We start from the raw sequence: 26,866 nt of genomic DNA, 5'->3' as shown, positions 1-26,866 counted from the left end.
GGGAGGACATACAGACTTCACACAGAAGGCACCCCAGCTGGGAATCGAACCGGAGAACCTCTTACTGTGAGGCGACAATGCTACCGGTGCACCACTGCGCCATTCTTCTTTGTATTTCTGCATCGCTGAATAACAAACGTATGAATGTAATATTGCACCATTTTGATGAATATAGAAAACAGTTATAAAGATATTCAGGTGGAGTATGATGCATATTAATTTTACCTGCATTTTAATAAAAAAGTCTCCTATTTTTTTAATGCAAACGTTTCTAAAGCATCTCATTTAAAATTGCAACAAGTTCACTTACATTAATAATAAAGAAAACAAACCTTGATAAGTTTATGTTCTTGCAGTCATAAGGTTTGCATATGATTTATTTTTACCAACTTACAAGCAAGCAAGACAAGACTAAAATATGGTTGGGACCCTTGGAACTATTATTTTTGGTTCAGAGAATAATGACTTGACTTGATCTGAGATGCTTAGAGGCAGGGCATTAAGATGAAAAACTGCAAAGGAATGACTATGGTGGGTGTGAACACAAAGTCAGGAAGGACTACACTCAAGTGTACTAGCTTTTGATAGCATTTAATCGAAAAGCAAAGCATTTATTGTGTTTTCTGTTCTGTCTGTGAAAAAAAACTTGAAAAAAAACAAAAAAATATTCTTGTTCTCCTAACTTTCCTGGCTAGTTTGTTCCAGTGATCAGACTTTGCTGATCCCTGGGCTTTGTCTTGGTTCCTGTACTTCTCCATTTTCTTTGTTTGGTCAGGGGGAAGTTTCTTTACTCACCAGTGGGAGTGGGGAGTACTGAGCTGCCTGTTTGTCCTCAGAGGAGTGGTTTAAGAGAGTAATTTGTAGTTCAGTGGCCATTTTGGGTCATTTCCTGCCTTTTCCAGCCCCCTGCTATAAAGCACGTTTTAGCGCGGATTTGCCACTAGAGCAGCATCGGGCAGCGCCAGTTTAACAAGGTTAAACTTTTTCTGGCTCCATAAAGTCTGTTCTTCATTTTTTCCCTTAGAACTGCTCTACTAGTAACCTAAACAGTATATCCCTTGACTAAAAAGCGCAGCACTTGTTCCTAAAAGTTTTTTTTTTTTCCCTCAAAAAAAAAAAAAAAAGCTCAGCACTTGTCACTTTTATATTATACAAAGTCCCTCACTTGCGACCCCCCCCCCCAGGAGTACCCACTTCCTTACTAAGTCCTCTCTTATTCAGTCTCATACCTAACTTCTTAATTTTTATAGCATGTCGAAGGGCCAGATGCTGGCGTCCTCTCCTGCCCAGTTGGTGAATCTGGGAATATTGAGGCAATGTTACAATTGCCTCATGTACACAGACAACCCTCTCCTTCTCCCACATAACACAAATACTTGTGAGAGATGCAGCTATTTAGCCAAAATGGAGGCTGAGCTCTCTCAACTCAGGACTGGCAAGACCAGACAGGAGGAGAAGGCAACTACACACACCACAAAACCAGCCTCACATAATGCTACCACACCACTGAATCAAACACATAAACACACAAAGACATACTCAGAGGCTCTGAGTAAAAATTTACCTAAACAGCAGAGGCCTCCAAAGCAGACACCCAAACAACTGCTACCTCAAGACACCCCACAAGCAACACATAAACCACAAAATCAGTGTGCAAAGCAGTCACAGCCCTTAAGGCCAAATACAACACCAAACATACTTGTCATAGGTGACTCCAAAGTCAGACACACTGACGTCCCACTCACCAGGCTGAACAAGGAGAGGGTCACAGTAAGCTGCCTATCGGGTGCTAGAATCCGCCACATAACACAAGCACTCGGGTCACTCCACGGCAAGTACAAATATGACACAGTCATTGTCCATGCTGGTGTGAACAACCTGAGATGTACCTCCCTGGACTACATGAAAAGAGACATAGAGGAGCTCTCTGATTATGTAGCCCAGGCAGGTATGACCCTGACCCTGAGCAGTATTCTTCCTTCACCAAGAATGATGCCACAATATAGAGACAAGATGATCAGCTTTAACAATTGGCTTAATGTCTGGTGTCATTCAAAGGGGATCCAGTGTCTGTCTGCCTGGGATGACATGCTTGACAAGCCACGCTGCTTCGCAAGGGACGTCTTGCACCTGTCACCCTGGGATTCCGGATATTGGCTAAGGCTCTTGCCACCCCATAGTGCCTTTTTAGGCAAGGCTCAAATTCTAAACCTACCACCCCAGAAAACAAAATGGGAAGAAACTGAGGGTAATGCTGCTCAATGCCAGAAGTCTAAATCTCAAAATGCACGCACTCGAGGCCCTTCTCAGTATGGAGAACATCGATGTCTGTGCTATAACTGAAACCTGGTTCAAGGCTCCTGGGAGCACCCGGCACTATTAGGTTTTACCTCATATCATGCGTTCCGCCCCAAAACCCGGACCACACCACAAAAGGAGGGGTGTATCCATATTCATAAAGGATACCCACACCTCCAGGTTGGTGGCAACGCAAAGCTTGAAACCATCCAGGTGCAACTAACCATAGGCAAAACTGCTCTACAAATTGTAGCATGCTACAGGCCACCCTCTCAAACTCAGGAACCCCACACAGCCTTCCTGAAGACACTGGAGGGTATAAATGCATCTCCAAACACCATCAGATTGGGTGACTTCAACTACCCGAATATAGACTGGGAACATTACTCAAGCCCTAACTTTCTAGCCCAAAGGTTCCTGGAGTTCATAAATTCAAATGCCATGGAACAGCTAGTCACTGTTCTCACGAGAGGAGAAAATCTACTAGATCTCATTATCGCAAACATGGGGACAAAATGTTCCACACCGGAAGTATATCCCTCATTGGTGAGATCTGATCATAAACTAATCTCACTGGAAATCCACATCCCGCCCCACCCCAAACAAAAGACCACAGTGAAGAACTTCTCTAAAGCAAACTTCACACTACTCAAGACTGGTGTGGTATCCTTCAAGGCCCCTGAGCCAGTGGAAACCACAACCCGAGCTGCGGAAGCCCTTACAAATGCCTTCTATGAACACCTCCAGGACTGCATGGATCAGGCAATCCCAAATAAAACCAAGACTCTTTCCACAAAGGGCAAACGTCCAGTCTGGTGGACCCCAGCTATTAACAAACTTTACAATAACAGGAGAAAGCTATTACATGATAAAACAAAATCCATAAAAGGGAAGTCACCCCTGATCATTATTAGAAAAAAATACGAGCACTCATAAAATCAACTAAGGCCAATTTTGAGAGAAAAATTGCCATGGATTCAAAGGACAATCATAAGGCCTTTTTCAGCTATGTTAGGAACCTGGGTGGAAACTCCCAGATATGCTCAGAATTAGTCCAAAATGATACAAAAATCACTGAACCCACAGACATTGCCAACATACTGGCAGACAGGTTCAGTGCAAACTTCACCCCCCCCCCCCCAAGGAGAGATAACTATCCCAGCGGAGTGTAGCCTCCCCCACATCTCAAATGCGCAGGTGAAAGCTGCTCTCTCTAAAGCTAAAAACAGCATCAATGGGACCGGATGGTGTCCCCAGCTGTGTGCTACACGAGCTAAATGAGGAATTAAACCTGCACATAAGGCAGCTGTTTAATCTCAGCCTTACCACAGGATACGTGCCCAAAGAGTGGCGTACGGCAACTGTGGTCCCACTCCATAAAGGCGGTGCCTCTACGGACCCTGGTAATTAGCGCCCCATAAGCTTAACAAGTCTAGTCTGCAAAGCTATGGAGAGGATCATAATGGAGCTCATAAACAAAGATATAGGGGACTTGCAGACATTGGACCCGACCCAATTTGGCTTCGTCAAGGGCAGATCATGCCTTTTGAACTTGGTCGACTTCTTCGAAACAGTCACCAAGGCCATTGATGAGGGAAAGGCAGTCCATACAGCCTACCTTGACCTTGCAAAGGCTTTTGACACAATACCCCACTCGGGTATTGTAGAAAAACTTACCAGCTTAAATGTAAACCCATATGTCACAAGATGGGTTGCAAACTGGCTTAAGGACAGAACCCACAGGGTTCGCTATGTCAGACTCCAAGCCGGTCACAAGTGGTGTCCCACAGGGCTCGGTCCTTGGCCCCCTATTGTTCGGCATCTACTTCTCAGAAGTACAGGCCAACATAAGAGGACTTTGGCTGACAAAGTTTGCAGACGACTGCAAACTGGGCGCCATAGTGGAAAGTGCATCGGACACGGATATCCTTCAGAAGGGACTCACGGAAACAGATAGCTGGTGCCAGAGCCATGGCCTGAAGTTAAACGCCAAAAAATGTATAGTCATACCCTTCGGAAAAAACAAGGTAACCCTAAGCTACCATATAGGCGGCAATCCCCTAAGCACAGAAGAGGTTATCAGGGACCTGGGGAACCAGGTTGACAGTGGCCTTTCTTTTGACACTCACGTTGCTAAAGTGGTTAGAAAGACCTTCTACATTGCCCAACTGATCATGAAGGGATTCACATCCAGATCTAGTGAGGTCATTGTTCCCCTGTACTCTTCACTTATCAGACCAATGATCGAGTACAATGCCCCATTCGGGATGTATCTCACCCGACATCTGCAGCAATTGGAGAGACCCCAAAAGTTCCTCACCAAAAGGATAAAGGGACTCCAAAATCTGTCATATGCTGCCAGATTGAAGAAACTCCAGCTCTATTCAGTTGCATACCGTCTGCTCAGAGGTGACATGTGCCTGACATACAAGGCCATGTCCAACCCGGAATTAATGGACATGCTCCACCTCAAAAAATCCAAATCCACCAAAACCACTAGAGCAAGTGACTTAAACCTTAGCACAGATATAAATAGGACGTGCTGGAGGGATAGATTTATCTCTCAGAGACTCCCTATGCTGTGGAATAAAATCCCGGTCCATGTGAGGCAGAGCACCTCGCTGGCTCTGTTCAAGAGAAATCTTGACCTGTGGATGGGAGATCGTAGGTTTACCCCGGGAATCATCTCTGTGTCACTGCTGGACAGAGGCACAACAAACTAATGGGCACAGTATTTTTTCATATAAGGGGTGGCGTAAGCCACAAAACTTTGGGCTTGGCTTATAAATGCCTTAAGGCAGATAGCCTAGTATAAACCTATGAACCTATGAAGATTCTACTAACATACAGATCACAGAAACTGTACTAATAATTACTTCGGTGGCAGGAAAGAATCAACAGGACACAGCTTGCTCACTCCCAAAAGCAATATCTGAAAGGAATGCATGGTCCTCCCTGTACACACTCTGATGTTTGGCATCTTGAAAAGTGCCTGCAAGAGTAAGCATCCCTCAGACAACATAATAAACTAGAGTTGTGGAAGCCAATTTTATTTTCAGCAACCACAAAGTTACAACATATGAACAGTAATATACTGTGTGAAGTATGACAGAGTTAAATCATTAAATCAAACAACCAGTTCCAATGGCATAATGGAGTGCAGTCATGATTTTGACTTGGACAACTTAAGTTCAACTATCACTGCTTACATGCTGGAAAAGGTGGTCATTAAAAAGACATTCATAAGGCCAAGTCTGCTCGCCTCTCTTTGGAGTTGAAGGTAAACATCATGGTGCAGATGCCTGGAGACTGGAGATTAAGAGGTCAACGTGGCTTCAACAGAATGCAAGCCTAGCAACTAAGACACAAAGAAGAAGGCTATTGTGACAACAGAAGAATGTTAAGCTATAAATTAGGGCAAAGGACTGTGCTTAGAAGAGGTGAACAGGAAGGGGTGGAAAGTCAAATCAGGCAAAGTACAGACAGCTAGCAAAAAGGCATTAAAGACAAACATGCAGAGAGTTAGCAGAAGAGATTAAGAAGGGAAGCAAAGTCTTTTACAGGTACACAGCAGAAAAGTGGAACAGAACTGGACCGGCTTAGCAATGATGATGGAATATCACAGAAGACTAAGGAAAAAGCCGAGGTACTAAATTAATAGTTTTGCTTCGATCTTCAGAGCGGAAAGCAAGGGAGGATGCCATGCTGGAAGTAAGGCAAGGCAGAATGGAAAGAACATAGGACAGCACCAAAACAAGAGAAGGTTTAGATGAACTGGCTGCTCTTAAGGAGGACAAAGCACAAGGCCCTGACAGACTACCTTCCAGAATCTTCAGAAATCTGGCTAGTGCCCAGGCAATTCCCAGTACTTCTCCAGCAGATCACAATCAACTGCAGAAGTGCTAAGGGACTGTGGGACACCAAATGTAGTATGTCTGTACAAGGCAGGAGCAGAAAAAAAATAATAGTGCTACAGTCCTGATAAATTCAAGTGGCAGGAAAAGTCAAGGAAATAATCCTGAGGGGAAGGGTGCTAGTATTTCTAGAGTACAAGAACCTTGAGAAAAGCAGCCAGTGTAGGATTACTGCCAGAAGGAACTATCCATGAAACTTGATTCTGTCCTCCCACCCCCACCTCTGCAGGATCCTACTTACAAGTTCTCCACTTGCATCTAAGTTGACCCATTTATTTTTTGACAGCAATAGCTGGGCATTCCCAGGCCAGGTGGGAGCCCAGTGGGTTTCAAGGCAGGAATAAACAGGTCTAAATGGCCCAGCCATTTGCCATGCACAAAGAGTCAGGTGACCGACATAGACCAGCCTACAGTTGCAGCCTACCCTTCCTTCCTGTTAGAAAGCTCATTATCTCAGGAGAGCTGCACATGTTCCCATGCACGCATAGCTAGCCTCTTTCATAGGTGATAGGCAATTTCAGGTAGGGATCATCAATGTGGCAAAGCCAAGCTGCCTACTTTCTTCACTTGTTCAATCCCATTCTCTACATCCAACCTCTGAAGTACTTGCGCTCCTGACTGAACATAGGTTGCTTAGGCAATAGTTAGGGCTTCATCCCTACATGCCATGGGGCTAGGCCAAATCCATTGTAGTTTCAAGCCTGGATTAAAAGTAAACTCATTAAGAAAGTACTGGCAGATATAGTCTACCTGGATTTCAGCAAGAATTTGAGATCATCCCACACAGGAGGATGGGAGGAAAACTGGAGGGGTTGGGGGTAGGACTAAGACTGTTGAACTGGATAGCTGAATGGTAGAACACATAGCTGTGGTGAGTGGGACAATGTCAGGAATTAGGGGAAGCCATTAGTGGAGTACCACAATGTTGTGGGCACATTCAGTAAGAATGGCAAGGGTCTTAAAAGTAAATCCCAAATTCCCTAAAAAAGATGACGGCACACGCCCAGCCACTTCACCCTTGCCCAAAAAGAAATGAATGGGCTATAAGGCTTTCACTTCCAGACAACAAACAAGTCAATTTGGACAGCAAGGAGGAGGCTCAATGGTCAACCAGATGAACAGAGAAAAAAAAGTCTACACAAATAACACAAAAAAATCCAACACTGATAAGACCAGCAGCATAACAGTCAAACTAAAAATGGTTACCCAAGAAGATCATAAGATCAAGCTGGTAAAAATGTGGTTCTGCATTCAATTATGTTGCCCTTACAAAACACAGGAAAAACAAGAGTACTGTGCTTGGTATCACTACCAATTTTACTATTATTACTGTAGTAAGTACTTTAGATAAAGGACAGAGGTGTACTGAGTTGAGGATCCTCAAAGATTTCAACACTATTACCCACTACAGATGGCTTCTTGAAGTTAAATATAGTGATCCAGATTAATTGTGTGCTCTTCAAACTCGGAGTAGGATCACTATGTTCAGACTAAACAGTGCATATACATCCAGAGTGCATGCCCTCAACATTGCAATTGAGCAAAATTACGATGTTCCTAAATGCTCCAGCCACTGCAGATATGATCTAAAAATAAAATATGGATGCAAAGGGCTTCAAGGAAGAAACAAAAGCAGTCAGACAAGTGTTACAGTGTCTATTACAATAGTAAAGAATAAAATACTTCAGCTTTTTCATGTAACAGCAGTAAGCAAAACAGATATCAGGAGCTAAAGGATAAGGTAGCTAGCCAACACATCAAATCTTCAAGTCTATCACTCTTCAAAGAGAATGAATACAAGGGAAAAATCAGCCAGTTGCATGCAAACAGTTAAAATACCAGAATATAAGCCAACAAGTTAGAAAAATAGGAAACAATACAGGTAAAACTAAGAAGAATGAAAGAAACATTGTGAATCACTTCTAAGAACTACCTAGATAAGGCAAATAATATAACAAAATGCAGCAAAACAAAATGTTAAGAGTCATAAAATAAATGAGTGCCAACAAATTGGCAGCATAGTGGTGAATGGTGTGTAGTTAAGACAGACAATGAATGGGTGTATTAGTTCTCTGGAGGTCCATATTCTGAGTAAACTACCTACAAGAAATATGTACTACATGACGCAGGAAGTGATTTAAAAATTTACCCCATATCTTGCATGCAGCACTAAACTATTGAACTTCTGGTGTGAGTCATTCATAGGATGTTGTGTAATTCATACTGCTGCTATTTACAGCAGTGGTAAGAAAAAAGGGACTGTGAACCCACAGTAAAGTTAAGCTGCTTCAGTTTTTTCTGACTAGAAGGGCCACTGCAAAAAACATGCTCTACTTAAGTGCAGGTATGAGGTTCTTTTCTGACTATGGCCTAACCGCTACTACTGGTGACTGAAGTGCTTGCGCATCTACAACAGGGTTTAGTATGCTTTCTCCAGCAACAGCTTGCACAAACAAAAAAACACTTGGTGAATTCATCTTAGTACAACCAATACCATGTCTTTCTGGCTCTAGTCAGGGCTTCATCACTCTGTGCCATACAACTGTCTCTCAACTTCAGTTAGAGCATTTTTAAGAGTACACTTCATTAACAAACTCAAGACTACAAAAATGTATATCAAAAGTACACCTTTGCCTTGGAAAACAGGAGGATTACATTAAAGTACTGAAGAAGATACTGTAGTGTTCCAGATGCATTTCCTTCAGAACCATAGGAGAGATAATGAGGGGGTCAAAGGTAAACCCCTCAAGAATAACATCTGTCCAGCAAATCCTGGAAATGCTCAGTGAATACTGTTACTCTAAAACAAACATTCAAAGAAGTGAGGAATGGGGAAAACACGGCTGCAAAGGATTCTCACAACAACGAAAGGTAACAAAGAAAAGTGAGGGAGGGAAAAAAAGTGGCATGCTGAAAAGCAGACAAAAGGATAAAAACAATAAAATTTACTTTTTCAAACATGGCAGGGACACACTAAAAACATTTTTTTTTTCTGAAAAAGATTTTTACCTCCACTCCTACTAATCTTTGAGCTTCCACTTACTGATCATGAGCCCAATTGTTCCTCCATAATGGCCATCCCAAAAAGTCATCCAGAAGGGCTAACAGGCATCCACATTATTTGGGATCTCACCAACATCCCAGTAATTGGGGCATTATTTATAAGGATTTAACCCTGCCAATGATGGCTAAGATAACCTCTCACATAACGGTGGGTAGCCTTCACCCTTCTCTGTGCATGTGTGTACTCCTATCTGTATGCTAATAAAGGCTACGGTTTCCAGTTTGGGATCTCCAAGACCATGTCATGTTCATCCTAGCCATTTTGATGCCATATAAACCTCTACCTGCACTGGGGCAATCAGACTATTGGAATCCACCTTGCCCTTCTCCTAAAGATGGGTTAGCCAATGTCATTCATTCAATTCCACCTTCCTCTACTTGTGCCTTCCAGTGCCTGAGCCACTATTCAAACTCAAGTTGCTTGGACTGCAGTCATGGCTTTAACCCTCTTGAAACCATGTGTTTCCTTTAAAAGGGAGTGCTATGAGACGGAGTTTAAATAATTATTGAGAAAGGGTGAATTCCTGAAAGCTTTGCTGATTGAATAAAGTGAATTTGTTTGGTGTTTGGAGTTCTGATTTATCACTGCATTTAACCCTCTATGCCACAGACCTAGGCACACTGAGCATAAAACGTGACTACACAGTGGAATGTAGCACCTCAGAAATCAAAATGTCATGAGGCCATTGAAAAACAGTGGAAGAATGAAGGATGAACAACAACATGTGGGAGGTGAACTATATCAGTGAAGCTGATTAGACAGACTAGAGTCCTGTTTTTATTGAAATGACTTGTGCAGATGTATTTTATTCCAGAATGCATACACTCAACTACAGAACGTACAGTTGTCAAAGTAAACTTACCATGACAGTAGATGTTTGAATGATCACTGGTACAGTAGCTTAAACTACATGGGTTGTATCCTGCAAAGGATACAACAGCTGGCCAGCTTACAAAACGTCAAGTGCACCTTTCACAGAGCCAAACTGTAAGTTATGTCAAGCTGAGCTGGTTAAAAAAAAAAGAGTGGTTTGGGTACCAAGCTCTTGACAGCTTTCATGTAAACAGAGAGAGAAAGGGAGGCTACATCCCTGAAAAGGACAATCTTAGGAAAATAGAAATGTATGACAGTAAAACCTCACCTTGGCAACAAAAACATACAAAAAATAAGGGGGGTGGAGAAAGGGAGGGAGGAGCTACTGCAGCAGTGATCATGCGAACATTTATAGTTACAGTAAGTTTACCTACAAAACTGCACTATGTTTATTTTTATAACCACTGTTGCAGTAGCTTTAGCTATATGGCTATATTACCATAACTTAGAATGACTGGGAAGAGGAAGGATGAGAGTCAAAGAGTCCCTGAAGAATGGCCCTAGCAAAGCATATCCTAGAACTGGAAAACAAATCTGGTATACAAAGATGACCAAGTTGTTGCTTCTAGAATACAGCCCTTTGCAAAAAAAAAAAAAAAAAAAACAGATGAAGCAAAGGCCTGGTAGAATGAGCTTTAACCCTGCCTGGAACGGTCTTGTTTTGGTGGGTAAAACAAAAGGTAGTATCATAAGACAGCCACTTGGAAATAGTCTGCTTTGATAGAGGTCTTCCTTTTTTCTTACCATCACAAAAAATGAACTGATCAGAGTCCCTAAAAGACCATGCCTGACTTGTCTATGGACATCCAAGTTATGGATGTTCCTTTCTTCTTCGCTTTTAGGTCCTGGAAATAAGACACAGAAATGGATAGTCTGGCTCAAAGTAAATATGGATACCACTTTAGATGTAAGTGAAGAATTACTTCTCAAGGAAACCTCATCTTTGTGGAAAATTATACAATAATGACCCACTATATTACAGCTTGCAACTGAGATATGCTTACAGATGTCAGTTCGAATCAGTAACACCATTTTACATAGTTATGACTTGGTGCAAATGGAGTGAAAAGGAGAAAGCCACCTATTTTCTAGGAGGCTTGTTATGCAACACCCCTTTGAAAAACATTGTCACATGCAATTGCAGTGAGAGAGTGGGATCCATGGGCAAGCATGCTGAAATGGATGACAAATAAACCTTGACAGAGGAGTAAGATATGCCAGAGGACAGTAACAGTCACAGATAATGTAGAACCAGAGAAACACTAGTCATGAAAGGGTGCCGATTCCTGTATTGCACCAACAAAAAGTCTTTTCCTTTCCATAAGAATTTCAAGCAGCTGGTTTTCTTACCTCCATTAATACCTGCTGCATGTCCTCAGAAAATAGGTGCTTAAAAGGTATTAAGATTCTGTCATCCAGGTAATTAGATGCAGCTGTTTGGGGTAGGATGCATCAAACACCCCTGGTTTTGTGTCAGCAATTCCAGTCTGTGAGGAAGCTTGTGGTTAACTCCCCCTTGCTATTTCGAAAACGACAGAACCAATGTTGTCTGAGCCAAAAGGGAGTCACCAGAAATGATCTTCAGGGAGTCATTCTGAAGCTTCAGAATAACCCTGGATACTAGTGGAACAGAAGGAAAACCATACAGGGGGCATTCCTGTCTTTCAGGCTTTCGTACATCAGTTTCTGGAGCAGAATTTTGCCAACTGATTGTTGTGATTGCAGGCAAAAAGATGCATTTGAGGTGTTCCGACAATTGGATCAATTACTTGAAGACTGCAGATTCAGTTTCCATTTGCGATGATCTATCCTGGTCCTGCTCAGCTGGTCTGCCACACAGTTTTGCTCTGACGATACACAAGATGCCTATAGAGTGAGCGTGTGTTGATAAGTTATATGCCAGGCTACCATAACTAGTCATGTACCAACATCACTGTGTAAATACTTGTGGTGGTCCTGGACAGCCATAGATGACAGAGTGGCGTGCCAGTATCTCTTTTATGTTTGTGTGTTTTGGTCAGTCTTTTCTGTTCCGAAGACCCTGCGTGTTCATCACCACAGACACTACCCCAAAAGCAAAACGTGCTAAAGTTGGAAAAGACAATGGGATACCTGGATTCTGATAAGTTTGGTCTCTCCATCAAAAAAAAAAAAATCTCCCTTTTCACAACCCCCAAAACTGTATTATGGAACGTCAAGGGATGCTGATGTGGAGACCATGTACATTTTAGGTATCACTGGCTTTTTCTTACAGAAATCATGAGAATCATAGAAGCCGTGAGACCCAGATTCTTGAGAACTGCCCTAGCCGAGATGGTAGTCTAACTGGAAAAATGCACATCTTGTGGAAGAAATGTTCTCTGAACTCTGATATCCAGCAAATACCCCAGGAAAACAATCCAGTATGAAGGACTCCAACAATACCTTTCTATGCTCTCTTGGAACCTCAATCTGTGTAGGAGATCACTCACCCAGGTGAGAGATTCCTGACACTTTGAAAAGGATTCTATAAAGATAAGCATGTTATAACAAGGAAAAATATGACTATCTTGCAGTCCACAGCAAGCTATAACAGGAGTTGCACTGAATACCCTTAGAGCAGTAGACAGACCAAAGGGTAATGCATTATGCCGAGAACTGATAATGTGATCCAGACACTGAAAACCATAAGAAATGTCTGACATCCGGATCTATAGAAATGAGATGATATGCATCATTTAAATCTAAAGATATTAGAAAACTCAATTCAGTAATGAGGGATAACAAGCTGGGATGGGGTGACATTTTGAACTTGGTAACTATGACAAACAGTTTAAAAATAAAATTCCAGAATTGGCCTCCAAAAATCTTCTCTCTTTCGTTGGCACCAGAACCATTCCTGAATTATACCTCTCTCCTAAATGAGGAGGAACAGCTTCAAATCACACCTGAGACAACAGATACTGAATGACAAAAGGGAAAAGTGGAGCTTGGTCTAGCAGATGAGGGGGAATATGTTGAAAAGGAGGAAGGGATTCTCACTGGCATTTGAAACCTTGCTGGATTACTTTAGGAACGCATCTGTCTGAAATTATCTGTTGCCAAAAAGAGAAATGGCAGTTCAGGGGAATCTTAGAGATAGTTATTCAGACATATTAGACCGTCCTTTGTTCTGGGTGGAGTCCTCCTTTCTCTCTGGAATCCACAGTGATTGCTTTTTAAATGTTTGCCTATCACCGAAATACTTTTTTTTTTTTTTTTTTGCTTTTTGAAAAGCATTATAGGGGTAGCATTAATCCCACTGGGAAACTGGAATAAGGAAGGCTGAAAAATCTGAGAAATTCCTTGAAGTGCTTACCTCTCTCATCACATTTTTAAGGACCTCTGCAGCAGAAGGCCCATAAACAAACTCTCTTGTCAAAGGGAGAATGCAAAATTTCAGCTTTGACATATTCTGGGAGGTTTTGTCAATACAGTCAAGCAAACCTCCTCATGGTAGTTCCAGTGGCAGCAGACCTGAAAATGGCATAGTAAGAATCATAAACACATTTCAAACAATGAGGAGCCACTTGAGACACAGAAGAAATTAGGTTACACAAAAGTCTTTTTTCCCCAGAATAGGCTGTTAGGCATACTCCTCGTGTTCTCAAAAGAAGCAATAATAAACTTTAATATGTGAGCTTGATAGCTGAGAATTCCAAAAATAAGTACTGCAGAATACATTTTTCTCCAAATCTATCAAAAACCTTCCCACCCTTGTCAGGAGGAGAGGGACTGGTATTAACCAGATGTTTAGCAGCTGCTGGGTTCACTAGAGCACCATCTGGGTCTGATCTGAGATGAGTATAAAATCTTACAAGACTGAAGAATTTTACACATTCTATCTTCTTTCTTGGGGGCAGCAGGCTGGCTGTCAGGCAAATTACAGGCTCTGACAAAAAACATCTTCCAATGCTGAAAGAACAAAAGGAAATAGAATAGGTTCTGGAAAATCAAGTTGTAATCACAATACTCCTTCCAGGACAGCAGAATATCAATATGTTCTCACTGATACAACTGATTCTTTCTGGAAACAAAGAGTTTCAGAGAAGGAGAATCCTTTAAAATGGACTGGCAGAAGCCACACTCTCCTCCGAATCTTAATCAGAAACCTCAAGAGAAAAATCTCTCTTTTCACAATCATTTTGTGGTTAAAAAACTCAACCTCTTCAAAAAATGAAGAATCCTCTTATCAGGTACTGCTAAACTGGATGGATCAACAGCTTAAACTAAACGCTGACCAAAGCCCAATAAATCACTCCTGTCCAAAGTGATAACTGAAACAGGAGAAGACGGATGTCAAGTTTTTCCTCCTTTTTGTAAGGAAATTCTAAAGAGGCAAACCCAGCTTTGCCAAGAAAAAACTCCCTTAGAATAGGCACAGCAGACTGGGTAGGCAGAGGGGGATTACCTGCCTCTTTCTTCCAGGACTGACGAGAATGGTTCTTCCTTGCCTGCCGTCAGCACACAAAAAGCTGCAGAGGACATGTCTAACTCCCAGTACATGAAGGCCTTAAAGAATACACCAGAGCCAAGGAAAAAGATGAATGGTCAGAAACCAGAAATGGCCACAGCAGGAGTTAACCATCTGCAGCTTAGGTACTTTTAGCAGCTTGCCTCGAAGACAAAGTATGTTTAGTAATTTTTTTGCGGCTAGAAGAAGGAATTAATGAGGAATCTGTATGTTCTTCCATGGTTAAGCAAAAAAGATGCACGATTCCCGGGGATGCCTGGCTGCAGTAATCAGTAAAAGATGTAGAGAGCGAGAAACTAACTTTCAACAAAAAACACTAAAAAGCACTTAAACACTCACTCAAGCTACCAAAAGTAAAACAGCAACTCTTACCTGAGAAACTGCAGGTTTAAATTAGTTTAAAACACTTTTCTTTCCACAAAATTAAGTAAATGATCCTGTTTAAAAGTTACTAAAAGTCACATGACAATCAAAATTACTTTTTTATTGCTTAAAATGTAAAGCTTCCCAGAAAAAAAAAACTCAAGTTTTTGTCATAAAAAGTCAATGTGGAAGTTTTTTCCCAGAAGGGAATTACCTGCACAGCAATGAAAAGTGTTAGCCAACCACTGACCCTTTAAGCCCGCAACAGGAGAGCTCTTTGGCAGCAGGAAAGCTCTGCGCAAACTTTTTTTTTTTTTTTTTTTAGTCAGCTCAACTTAAGCTGTGTGGGGGGTGCCTGTGAAGCTTTGGAAGCTGGTTAGCTCTTGTATCCTGTGCAAAATACAATACATAATAGCTAAGGCTACTGCAGCAGTTATTATAACTATGAACATATGCCACAGAAGAAATCCTTATCAATGACAGCCATCACAGCTCTGAAAATATCCACAAATTGGCAGTGTATCCACTGTTTTGCTATACTATGCTGCCACCAGTTTTAACAACTTCACTGGAGAACAGAAGCAATCATCTTGCTTAGCTTATTGCATCCGTATACTATTATTGTATTTCCCCAAAAATAAGACCGGGTCTTATACTCTTTCCCCTGCCAAAATACGCATTAGGGCTTATTGTCAGAGGATGCCTTATTTACCCACACTGTCCAACAATCTACCTTTATTCATTTATTCATGTACAAAAATCAACATTTATTAATTAACACAAATCGACATTTATTCATGCACAAAAACTGACATTTACTCATGTACACAAATTGTCATTTATTTCGTACTTTTCTGTTATTGGACCACAGTTCTAACGCGTTAAAAGAATTATGTGAGAATTCTACATAAACAGTGCACCAAACATTTCAACTTCAGAATATCTGCACCTTGGCTTTCACAGTTATTCAAATACAGTGATGTCATCTTCTTCTGGAACATTGTCATAAGTGTCCAGCCCCGAATTCCGACCTGAATTTCTTGTGACTCCATTTCCTGTAGAACCATTGGCCCCAATCTGTCATGCCTAGCAATAGAGCTCTCCTTAAATGAGCACTGCTTGTCCAAGTAGCCTGCTCGTAGTGCATTGGCAATATCGGTCAGTGATTTCATCCCATGACTTTTTCACCCAAGTCACGTCCTCTTGCAGGCTAGGCTTCACAATGTTTCCATGCTGATTTCTCTCCATTCTATTTTCAATGTAGTCATTGAGTTCCATGTGCAAATGGTCCTTGAATGGCTTGTTTATTGCAATATTAAGAGTCTGGAGATAGGCAGTCATTCCTGAGGGAATCATTATTTGATCTATTCTTTATGCAAGAAATTTCTTCATTTCTTTAGCGCAGTGAGTGCTGGCTGAATCCCAGACTAGCAGACCTCTTTTGCCACCTCGCAAAACAAGTGGCAGCATTACATCGACCCACTTCCTTATGGCTGCTTGTTTGCACCAGGCTTTTTCGGTTTCAAGAATGTAAATGCCTGAAACACGTTCAGTCTTATTTTTCTTGCCCTTACTAATGATTACAGGTGGGATTTTCTTTCCATCTCGACGAATTGCCAAAATACAGGTAACACGTGCACTCTCGTAACCAGTGGAGGGAATGTAGATTGACGAGGCACCCCTCTGATCAATTGTTGTTTGAGATTCTTGGCCCATAAACACTGCAGTTTCATCTATAGCAACCTTGTTGGAGAGTTGGTATTTAGAAAAGTCAATGCCATCAACAAAGGACTTGAACACAAGTGCACGTTTAATAACTTCAATATCTTCCAGCTTGAACAGTGTTGTTGATCTTCTTAGCAACGGTTCATATCGGTGAAGGAAGCCATCCAGCCAATGTTGTGATGCTTTGAATTCTTCTGGGGATATTTCTAACTGTGGTGCCATTGCGAGTGCAAAAGCTTGGATATCAGCCCTGCGCACAACCAAAGCCTTTGCTCTCCTGTTAGCAATCCACTCACAGATGATGTCTTCCAGCTCAGGAAATAATTATTGCCGACCTGATCCACACTTGCTCTTCTTAGCATTTCCCTAGTCGTTCTGTTGACTGAGGTTATCGTACGCTGCACGTCAGTTTCGGACCATTCGGAGATCTACCTTCTTCCCTTTGCAGAAAGCTGTCAGATTCTTTCCCCGGGAGTCCACCACGATTCCTTTCTTGTACTCGACGGAATACCTCTTTCTTTTTGCACTCATCTTGTCTGGGGGGGGGGGGGTAATTTGAAGACTTACGAGACCAGAGTGGCAACACAAAATGACGCTGTTTACAAAGAGAAGGCACACACACAACTATGCACTATCACATGCGCATGCTTTATGCACGTTGTCTGTACGTTGATCGATCAAAATACACCTGCCAGTGTTTATGGGCCAAGGATCTCAACAGTCAAGTGTGAGTGATGGTTAGGATTACAGTAAGAATTGTGGAGGACTCCCAGGCAAAGAATCTTATGACTTTCTGCAAAGAGAAAAAGTTGGGTGTCCGAATGGTCCGAAAATGGTGAGCATAGTACGATAACCTCAGTCAACGGGTGTTAATAATATTATTTTGTAATTCAACACATCTGTCATGTGTTGTTGACAAGCTTAACTGGGGCTTATTTTTGCGGTAGGGTTTATATCATGACCACCCTGGAAAACCATGCTAGGCCTTATTCTCTGGTTAGGTCTTACTTACAAAGAAATATGGTATGAAAGCTGCATGACCATGTGTTCATGCTTGTGTTTTGCTTCATTTTTCATATTTGCTTTCAACCTTTATTTGCAAGAGAGAGAGATTCTGAAGCCAATCCACCAGCCCATAAATTACCAAACAAAGCAGGATAAAGTGGAAATACCCAGCAGATATTAGTTCCAACAATGAACTTCAACTGAGCGCCTACCTTTTTCCTGGTGTAAAAGCCTGAAATAAAAGAATGGCAACAGAGTACCTACCTGGTTTACCTGAGGAACTGGTTCCATACTTAGCGGTTGCTGAGCCTCAGTAACATTGCTGAGAACTGCCAGATTGGTACTATTCATGCTCTGACCAGCTGGCAGTAGCACAGTCACCTGTGTAAGCAAGACAAAGGTAACAAATCAACTCAAAGTTAACAGATGCTCAGGAATCATTCACATACAAAATTGTAAAACTTCGATCCCAGCTTAAATCACTATCTGGACTGTGTGCATATTAATACGGTTCACCTTCAAGCAAAACCCAACAAAATGAGCCTCCTTCCATACAATTAAATGAAAGTTATGTACTTACCATAATTATAGATTTGTGCTGTCCAATCTTCCTCTAGTTCAAACATTGGGACTCAGATTTAACCTTGGATCCAGTCGCGGAACCTCCAAACATGTGGCTCCAGGGGTCTGACTCCACCCCTACCCATAATCTCTCACCACCTTCCTCTTTTACCTCAGACCGAGTTTACCTAACATATAATACTGCTACTACACAATGACAACATTAAACATTATGAGCTTAAGTGTAGAAATCTTGCAGAATCAGCTCAATTTCCAAGAACGAATATGACAACTTTGGAGGGGGAAGGATGTTTAACTAGACAAAAACTGGATTACACCGATCTATCGTTATGGTAAGCACATAACCTTCATAACTGGGACAGATTCCCCAGCTACCGTCATCATGGGTGGATTCAAGAAAGGACATTCCTGAGCACTGCAGAGCCGAAGGGCGAGTGAAACTTGGATTATACATCCAACTTATAATGACACACAAATATAAGAACTGACCAAGTGGCTATTGCACATATTTCATCTATGATCATTCTGAAAAATTGTAGAAGTTGAAATTCACCTCGTTAAGTGTGCTGTGGGCTTTTTTGATAATGTCTTTCCCCCAGCTGTTAATACATGTATGCAACACAACCAGCCACCTAGACAGCATGGATTTTGTTACTCCATGGCCCACTTTTGCTTTTGAAAACGCCAAAAAGAGCTGGTCTGATTTTATGATTTCTTTTGTTCTATGCAAATAGAATCATAGCTGCCTATGGATGTCTAATAAGTAAAGGACAATACTCCCTTTTGCTACAGAATTTTGAAAATCTACTGGAAAATCAGTCAACTGTTGCAGATTAGATATAGTTGCCATCTTGTGGATAAAGGAAGAATTAGGCCTCAAAGATACTCTGTCTTGGTGGAAAACTAAGTAATGAGGTTTAGAGGACAATGCCTCTAGCTCTGAAATCCTCCTGGAATGGCAGATGTAATCACTACTAAGACTAAGGTTTTCCAGGACAAGAAGTTTAAATCCACTGTAGCAGCTGGCTCGAGGGGATGTCCCATGAAAGCCTGAAGTAGAATGTAATGTCCCACAGCGGCATAGGATCCCTGACAGGAGGTCTGAGAAAGAGGGTACCTCTAAGAAAGACCTTAGTAATTTTAGAAGCTACTACAGATATGTGGCCTTGGCCCACACAGAAAGCTGGAAATCACAGCCAGTTGTACTTTTACAGCAGAGAAGACTTGTTATGGAACAGTTCTGATAAAAATTCTAAGATGCGGGGAAGAAAAGGTATGTATGCTTTTGGGAAGCCCAGCATGAAAATCTTTTCCACTTAATACTGTATCTTTCTGGTGCTTGGTCTCTAAGAAGCCGTCAAAATGTGAACTACCTGATCAGAATACCTGGCATCCCTGGCCATTGTTAGAACTGGAGTAACCATGCAGTCATTTTTAGGGTGAAACGAACTGAGAGAGGGAGCCCAGAGGGATGAGACAGAAGATCCAGCCTGATGGCCAGTGTCCATGGTGGACACAGTAGGTGAGGCCACAGAGATGGAAACCATACATATGAGGGCCAAAAGGGGGCAATGGGAATAATTTTTTGATGAGAGGCAATAGCCCAATGCCACACCTTCATGGCCTCTCAACAAAACCCTGTTTGTTGATGTACCAAACTACAGACATGCTGTCTGTTTGGACAGCTATCACACCCACTGGCAGAGAGTCTCAAAATGCTTACAATGCATTCAGGACCGCTCTCATCAGCAGGGCAGTGAAGTGAGACTGAGGCTCTGATGGGGACTAAGTACCTTGAACAGTCATTACTTCTTAATGCCCCCTCACCTTAAAAGGGAAGCACCCATGGTGACAATCCCCACTGGTGAAGTTACAGAAAAAGAAGTTATGTACTTACCATAATGTTCGATGTTTGTAGTCCATATCGCCGTTCATTCTTACACTTGGGATCGGAGCCGAACCTCGGCTCTGACTCAGCCATTACTCTAGCTCAAACACTTCTGGTTGGCTCGTGGCTAGGAAGTATCCCATCATGCATCGCTAACCCAGATCTTACAAACCCTCCCTCCTGCTCCCTCATTAAGGACCTGGGGGTAGAATGACTACTGCCTTATTGTTACATTGGGTCCTTTTGACATGGTTTGTCCTTCGTCTCTGTATGTTTCTCCTTGCAGTATCCCATCATGCATCGCTAACCCAGATCTTGTTTGCTGCAAGGAGAAACATACAGAGACAAAGAACAAACCATGTCAAAAGGACCCAATGTAACAATAAGGTAGTAGTCATTCTACCCCCAGGTCCTTAATGAGGAAGCAGGAGGGAGGGTTTGTAAGAATAAAGGGTGAAATGGACTACAAACATCGAACGTTATGGTAAGTAGATAATTTCTTTATGTTCTGTAGTCCTATCTCGCCTTCATTCTTCCACTTGAGACAGCGTCCCCAGCACCTTCATCTTGGGTGGCGCATTGGAAAATGCTCCTGAGTACTGGGGAACCAAAGGAAGACCTGTTCCTGGAAGCCATATCCATTTGTAGTGAGTAATGAATGTATGAGGTGAAGCCCATGTTGCTGCTGCACAGATATCTATTGGGATCTTAGCCTGAAAAGCTACCGAAGTAGACACAGATCTGGTAGAGTAAGCTTTCACCTTGAAGGGAAGATCTTTGCCACTGGATGTACAGACAAAGGAAATGCAGCTGGAAATCCAGTGAGACAGTATGACTTTAGAAACTGGAAGACCCTTCCTTGTATCTGAAAAGGAAACAAATAGTTGATCCGATATTCTGAAATCCTTAGTTCTGTCAAGGAAAAAATGCAGTTGTCTATGTATATCCAGTTAGTGAAATTTGTACTCTGCCTTGTTAGAAAAATTGGGGAAGAAAACGGGTAATTCAATGGACTGACTAATATTGGCCTGAGAAGAAACCTTAGGAAAAAAGGAAAGGTTTTGTCCATAGGGAAACCCTATCTCTGTGAAACACCAAATAAGGGGGCTTAATGGTAAGAGCGTGCAGTTCAGAGACCCTCCTTGTAGATGTTATAACCACTAAAAATATAATTTTCTATGAAAAGAACTTAAGGTCACAAGTAGCTGAAGGTTCAAAAGGGCTTGAGGTAAGTCTATGGAGTATGAAGTTTAAATCCCATGGTGCCACCGGATCCATGACTGGGGGTCTTAACAAGGTTGCCCCTTTAAGGAAAGCTCTACACAGTCTGTGAGCCATAAGGTTAGGGTCATTAGCCAAATTGAAAGGTAGAAATAGCTGCCAGTTGAACTTTAATAGTGGCAGCTGCTGAACCTTGATGGAATAACTGAGTAAGGAACTCTAAAATGTCAGACATGGGAGCTGTGTAAGGATCAAGGTTTCTCTCACGGGCCCAAAAGGAGAATCTTTTCCATTACTGGTATAAATTCTTCTGGTAAGAAGGTTTGTGAGAGGATGTCAGAACGTGTAACACCTCAGGAGAAAAGTCATAAAGCCTGACTAGGGATGGAATTGGAACAGCCAAGTGTCAACTTGAGGGTGTGGAGGGAGAGAACACTCCTGACATGTGCATCAGCAAATCTGGCACTGGGTCCGGAGTCCACGGTTCGTCCATTAGATGAGGTCTGAGGAAGGGGAACCAAATCTGTTGAGGCCAGTAAGGAGCAATTAGGATAATTTTGCTTCCCAAGAATATTACTTTCTGAATAACCTTCGATATTAGGGGGAATGGTGGAAAGGCACAGAGAATCGTTAACGAGTGCGTCTCTGGGTGTCTCCCCTTCCGGGGGAATTAGGGTGAAGTAGCTGCTGCATTTGGCATTGATAGGGGTGGCAAATAGATCGCAGCAAGGCTGACCCCATTTGCAAAAAATCTGTTTTGCAATGCATGTGTTCAGAGACCACTCGTGAGGCATCAGAATAGCCCTGCTGAGCCTGTCGGCTATCACGTTGGATTTCCCCAGAATGTGCGTTGCAGCCAGAAAGTGTTGGGAAGCCACTGCCCACTCCCACACTCGAAGGGCTTCTCTGCAAAGGGGATAAGATTTGGTCCCTCCTCGTTTGTTTATATACCACACAACCGACATATTGTCAAGTGGATTGCAATCGTTCTGAGAGGGAGAAAGCTGTGAAGTGCTTGCAATGCCAGAAGCACTGCTCTCATCTCAAAGACATTGATATGCAAATGAGTCTTGTGTACCTGCCACGTGCGTTGGACTGTTCTCCCGGGATAATACCCCCCCCCTTATATGGGAGGCATCTGTGGTCACGGTGGCAACGGGGGGGGGGGCAAACAGTCTGCCTATATTTAGATTGCTGGTCTGGGTCCACCAGCGAAGATCCTGTTTGCACAAATCTGTTATCAGAATGGGGTGAGAAAGGGGTATATACTATAGTGACCACTGGGCAAAGAGTAGCTACTGCAGAACCCTCATGTGTAGTCTGGCCAATGGGACTAATGTTATTGTAGAGGCCATCGACCCTAACAACTTGAGCACCATCTTTGCTTTCACTTTCCTTAGAGGAAGTAAACTCAAGTCTTGTTCCCCTGAGGTTCTGAATTCTTTCTACGGGAAGATAAGCCCTCATTGATATGGTGTTTATTTCGGCGCCAATAAAATTCACATGCTGAAAGGGCGATAATGCAGACTTTTGCCAATTTACTGTAATCCTCAACTGCAAGCAAGTCAAAATGGTAGCATTCCCGGCCTGTAACAGTAGGTGCCTGGTGGTGGCAGTCAAGAGCAAGGTCGTCCAGGTACGGAAACACTTGGAATCCCCAACGTCTTAAGTGAGCCGTAACCAATGCCATGCATTTGAACACTCTGGGGGCTGTGGTGAGACCAAAGGGCAGGGTGCGAAACTGATAATGACTGGCCCCCAGCCAGATGCGTAAGTGACACCTTGGATGCTCTGTCCATCTTGGTATGGTAGTATGCATCTTGGAGGTCTATGGAGCACATCCAAACATCTTTCCCTAACAAGTATCGACTGTAAGGTGACCATTCGGAACTTGGACTTCTGTACAGATTTGTTCAAATTGCTGATATCCAAGCTGGGTCTCCAGTCCCCTGTTCTTTTTGGCACCAAAAAGAATCTGGAGTAAGTCCCTAATCCTACTTGGTCTGTGGGGACGAGTTGGATGACTCTCTTTACAAGCAACTTTTGGATTTCTAGAGTTGCTGAATCCCCGTGATTGGGTGGAACATCTGAGATTTGTCTGATCCGAGAGGGTGGCGAAGAGAAGGGAATATGGTAACCTCTGGTAATTAATCTTTAATACCCACTTGTCTTGAGTGATATCGTGCCAGGCTTCTGGGTATAAAGATATATGACCCCCAACTGGCTCCAGAGAGGCGCAGTCGGGCCTCCTTTCAGCAACACTGATAGGGACGACCAGGAAAGGAATCGCGGTCTCCCTGGTTCTGCGGGACTCCCCTGCCTCTAGGGCGGCATCTACCGTTATTTCCTCCTCCTCTGCCTCTGGAGAAGGAATCACCTTGTGCGTCCTGAAAAAACCTCTGACTTCTTGAACCACATTTTAACGCCCGTCTGCCCTTTGGGATAGGGTCTAGAAGGAATGGAAAAACGGACTCCAACGGCAGATAGGGTTTTTCCTTCCTGTTCGCACCTGGTGAGTGTGTCCTTTACCTTGGTTCCAAACGATGAGGATCCATCAAAGGGAGCGTTGGTAAATGTAGACTTAAAGGCCTCTGCAAAGTTACACAAGCGCATCCAGGAGTGTCTAAGAGAAACTCCTGAACCCGCTGCTCTACTTGTTCCGTTGGCTGCATAAGATATCAGCCTCATGGAGGAGTTTACAACAGAGTTTAAGGTAGACAACTGCGCGTTGACCTTCTCAGACACAGCTTCAGATACGTTACCTTGCAGAGTCTCTCCCAGTTCTTTTAGAGGATCTCTCTGGAGCCTTGAGAAATGAGACAGGTAGTTCAGCGATTTAAGTGTAAAAGCCGATTAAGAGAGGACATACTTCCCATACCTATCCATCGTCCAAGACTCCTTGTTCGGTGGATGGACAGTGGAGGAAGTTTCAGCAAGTTCCTTTTTGGTATCTGCTGCCACCACCATGGCATCTACTGGAACGGCCTTAATAAGAAAGTCCTTGTCCTGGGTTATTGACAAAAATTTATTTGGTCTTCTAGGAACCGGTTCCACAGAATCAGGAGATTCCCACACCTTTCGACTCACTAGATCCAGTAGCTCGTCAAAAGATGGAGACGCCCAAGAGGTGGAGGGTTGAGACCCGAAAGCCTTCAGGTACACTGACTCTTTATCAGAAGGGGATGTGGTGGGCCAGCCGCCTCTCTGTTTCAGGATCTCAAGGATATCTGCGAATGAGATATCATCAGAGGATGACTTGGGGGACCCTTTTGACTCCTCGAGGTCAGTGTCTGATGTAATGGACTCATCAGGGGAGTCCACGTTTCCTCTTAGAAGTTTTCTTCCTAGGTGGCTCCTCAGAAGGGTATTCTGGGGAGACCTCGGAAGGCTGGGGACCACTCATGGTTTCCTGAGGCTGCAAGTCTCTGCTGTGTTGGGAGAGAGAGGGAGCGGAGACTGAAGGCGGCACTTTAGGGGGAAGAGTGTCGGTACCTCTGGTTGAAGTTGAAGACCTGGACAGCACACTTCTCATCACCTCAACGGCCGATCCTCCTGGATCCAAAGATGCCCCTAGCTCCGAAGATGCAGAGGCAATCCTCTGCGCCGAGGAGATGGGCTCTGAGGCAGATGTGGGGTCCAAGCTCAACCGTGCTGAAGCATCGAGAAGTAGGCTCGGAACTGAAGAGGTTCAATTTGAAGTGTCCCCCTTGGGCCCGACTGGAGAACTGAGGACCCTAGACCCCACGGACGGCACTGAAAGGGTCGAAGTCGATATCGGGACAGAGAGACCAACTGAGGTAGCTGGACCCGACCTTTCCACAACCCGAGGAACTGACATCTCTGGCTCCAAAGGCCCACAGTGGCTCGGAGGAGGAACATCGACAGAGTGTAAGGGCACATTAGGCTCCGAAGCAGACTGGGACGGAGCCGAAAGTAAATTTGCCAGCGCCGAAGTCTGAAGCAGTCTGTGCACCACTCTCTCGACGTCCTCATCAGAAAGGCTCCTAGAGGACCTGGAAGATAGAGTGGGGGACCTAGATCGCTGGAAGATAGGCTATCTAAGAGTCGGGGAGACCGGTCAGAGTTCAGCTGAGCAGATCTGAGGCACAGTCTCAGTTATCGGCTCCAAAACTCCTGGAGCCAAAACTGATGGATCCACCATAGAAACCTCTGTCGGCACAGATACCAGTGGAGCCGGCGAGGATGTAGTAATTTTGGCAATTTTGTCTGGCGGCTCCGTGACACAGAATGAGGGGCAGACCGCCTTTTTGTAGATTTGGTTTTGTGTTTCTTGGAGGAAGGAGATTTAGAGCTGGAGGATGAAGGAGCTAACTCCTCCTCAAAAGAATGCTTCAATAGTCCTTTCAAAATAAGTTTGTTCTTCCTCTCTTGAAGAGCATGGGGACTGAAGGCATGACAGAACAAACAAGACTCTTGGAGGTGAATAGCCCCCAAACACTACGCACACAGATTGTGCCCATCCATTAAGGACATTTTCTGGGCACATTTTGTACATTTTTTTAAGCCTGAAGGCTTGTGGTCCTTAGTATCTTTAGACAGTGCAATAAACAAGGTAAACTAACAAAAACAAGAACTACTTTCACACAGATGGTCAGGCAACAGTAAGACACACAGGGAGACAGAGGACTAGGTCCTCTAACTTAAAAGGGCCTATCCCTAAAACGAGAAGACAGAGATAATCCGAGGACTAGGTCCTCTAACTTAAATGGGTCTAGCCCAGGAAGAGACAAACGAAACAGAGTACTAGGTCCTCTAACTTAAATGGGCCTAGCCCAAGGTGAAAGGAAAATGAACAAGAACAAACAGCACAAGCGGAGCGACGCAGGGATGCACAACAGGCCAACGGAAGAAACGGCCTATCAAGCACAAACAGTACAAACAGTAAACTGCAGCAAATTGTCTAAGACAGACAAGTAAGGCAATAACACACTAAACTAATATAATACGATAATTTTTGTCAACAATAGCTAGAAAAACATAATTAAAGTTGTCACTTAGTCATGGCCAAGAAGAAGCACGTCTGTGCTCAACGAATGGCAAACGAGATCTGTGTTAGCGATGCATGATGGGATACCTCCTAGCCATGAGCCAACCAGAAGTTTTTGAGCTAGACTAATGGCCGAGTCGGAGCCGCGGTTCGGTTCCAATCCCAAGTGTAAGAATGAAGGCGAGATGGGACTACAGAACAGAACATATTTCACACCCGAAGGTGAGGAGAGCGAGTCCACCATCAGATGTGAGATTTGCATACACTGGAAATTCTGATGAGAGTTTTCACTGATTGAACAGTTTGAGACCACTAGACAGAAAGAATCCATTGCAAAACTTTCATGTGAAAATGAGCAAATTGGACGAGATGCATCATGGAAACAATCAGATCTAGAGGTTTCAACACTAATTTCACTGGAGAAGTCATCCAG

General features: G+C 43.2%; 1 protein-coding gene across 2 annotated transcripts in view; it reads right to left on the bottom strand.

Annotated features, from left to right (window-relative positions):
- PRDM10 (PR/SET domain 10) overlaps positions 1-26,866 on the bottom strand; it is a 1,088,540-nt gene that overhangs the window by 1,042,907 nt on the left and 18,767 nt on the right. For both annotated transcript variants that reach the window (XM_044081083.1, XM_044081084.1), the window contains exon 2: positions 17,999-18,115. In XM_044081083.1, coding sequence (XP_043937018.1) covers positions 17,999-18,085 — 87 coding nt within the window. In that variant the 5' untranslated portion in view covers positions 18,086-18,115. The remainder of the gene's footprint in view (positions 1-17,998; positions 18,116-26,866) is intronic.

Source organism: Protopterus annectens, chromosome 8.part0, assembly GCF_019279795.1.
Source record: "Protopterus annectens isolate FY-2018-M chromosome 8.part0, PAN1.0, whole genome shotgun sequence".
Lineage (NCBI taxonomy): Eukaryota > Metazoa > Chordata > Ceratodontiformes > Protopteridae > Protopterus > Protopterus annectens.
Note: the sequence above shows the minus strand (reverse complement) of the source record. Positions and strands in the feature narration are given on the sequence as shown.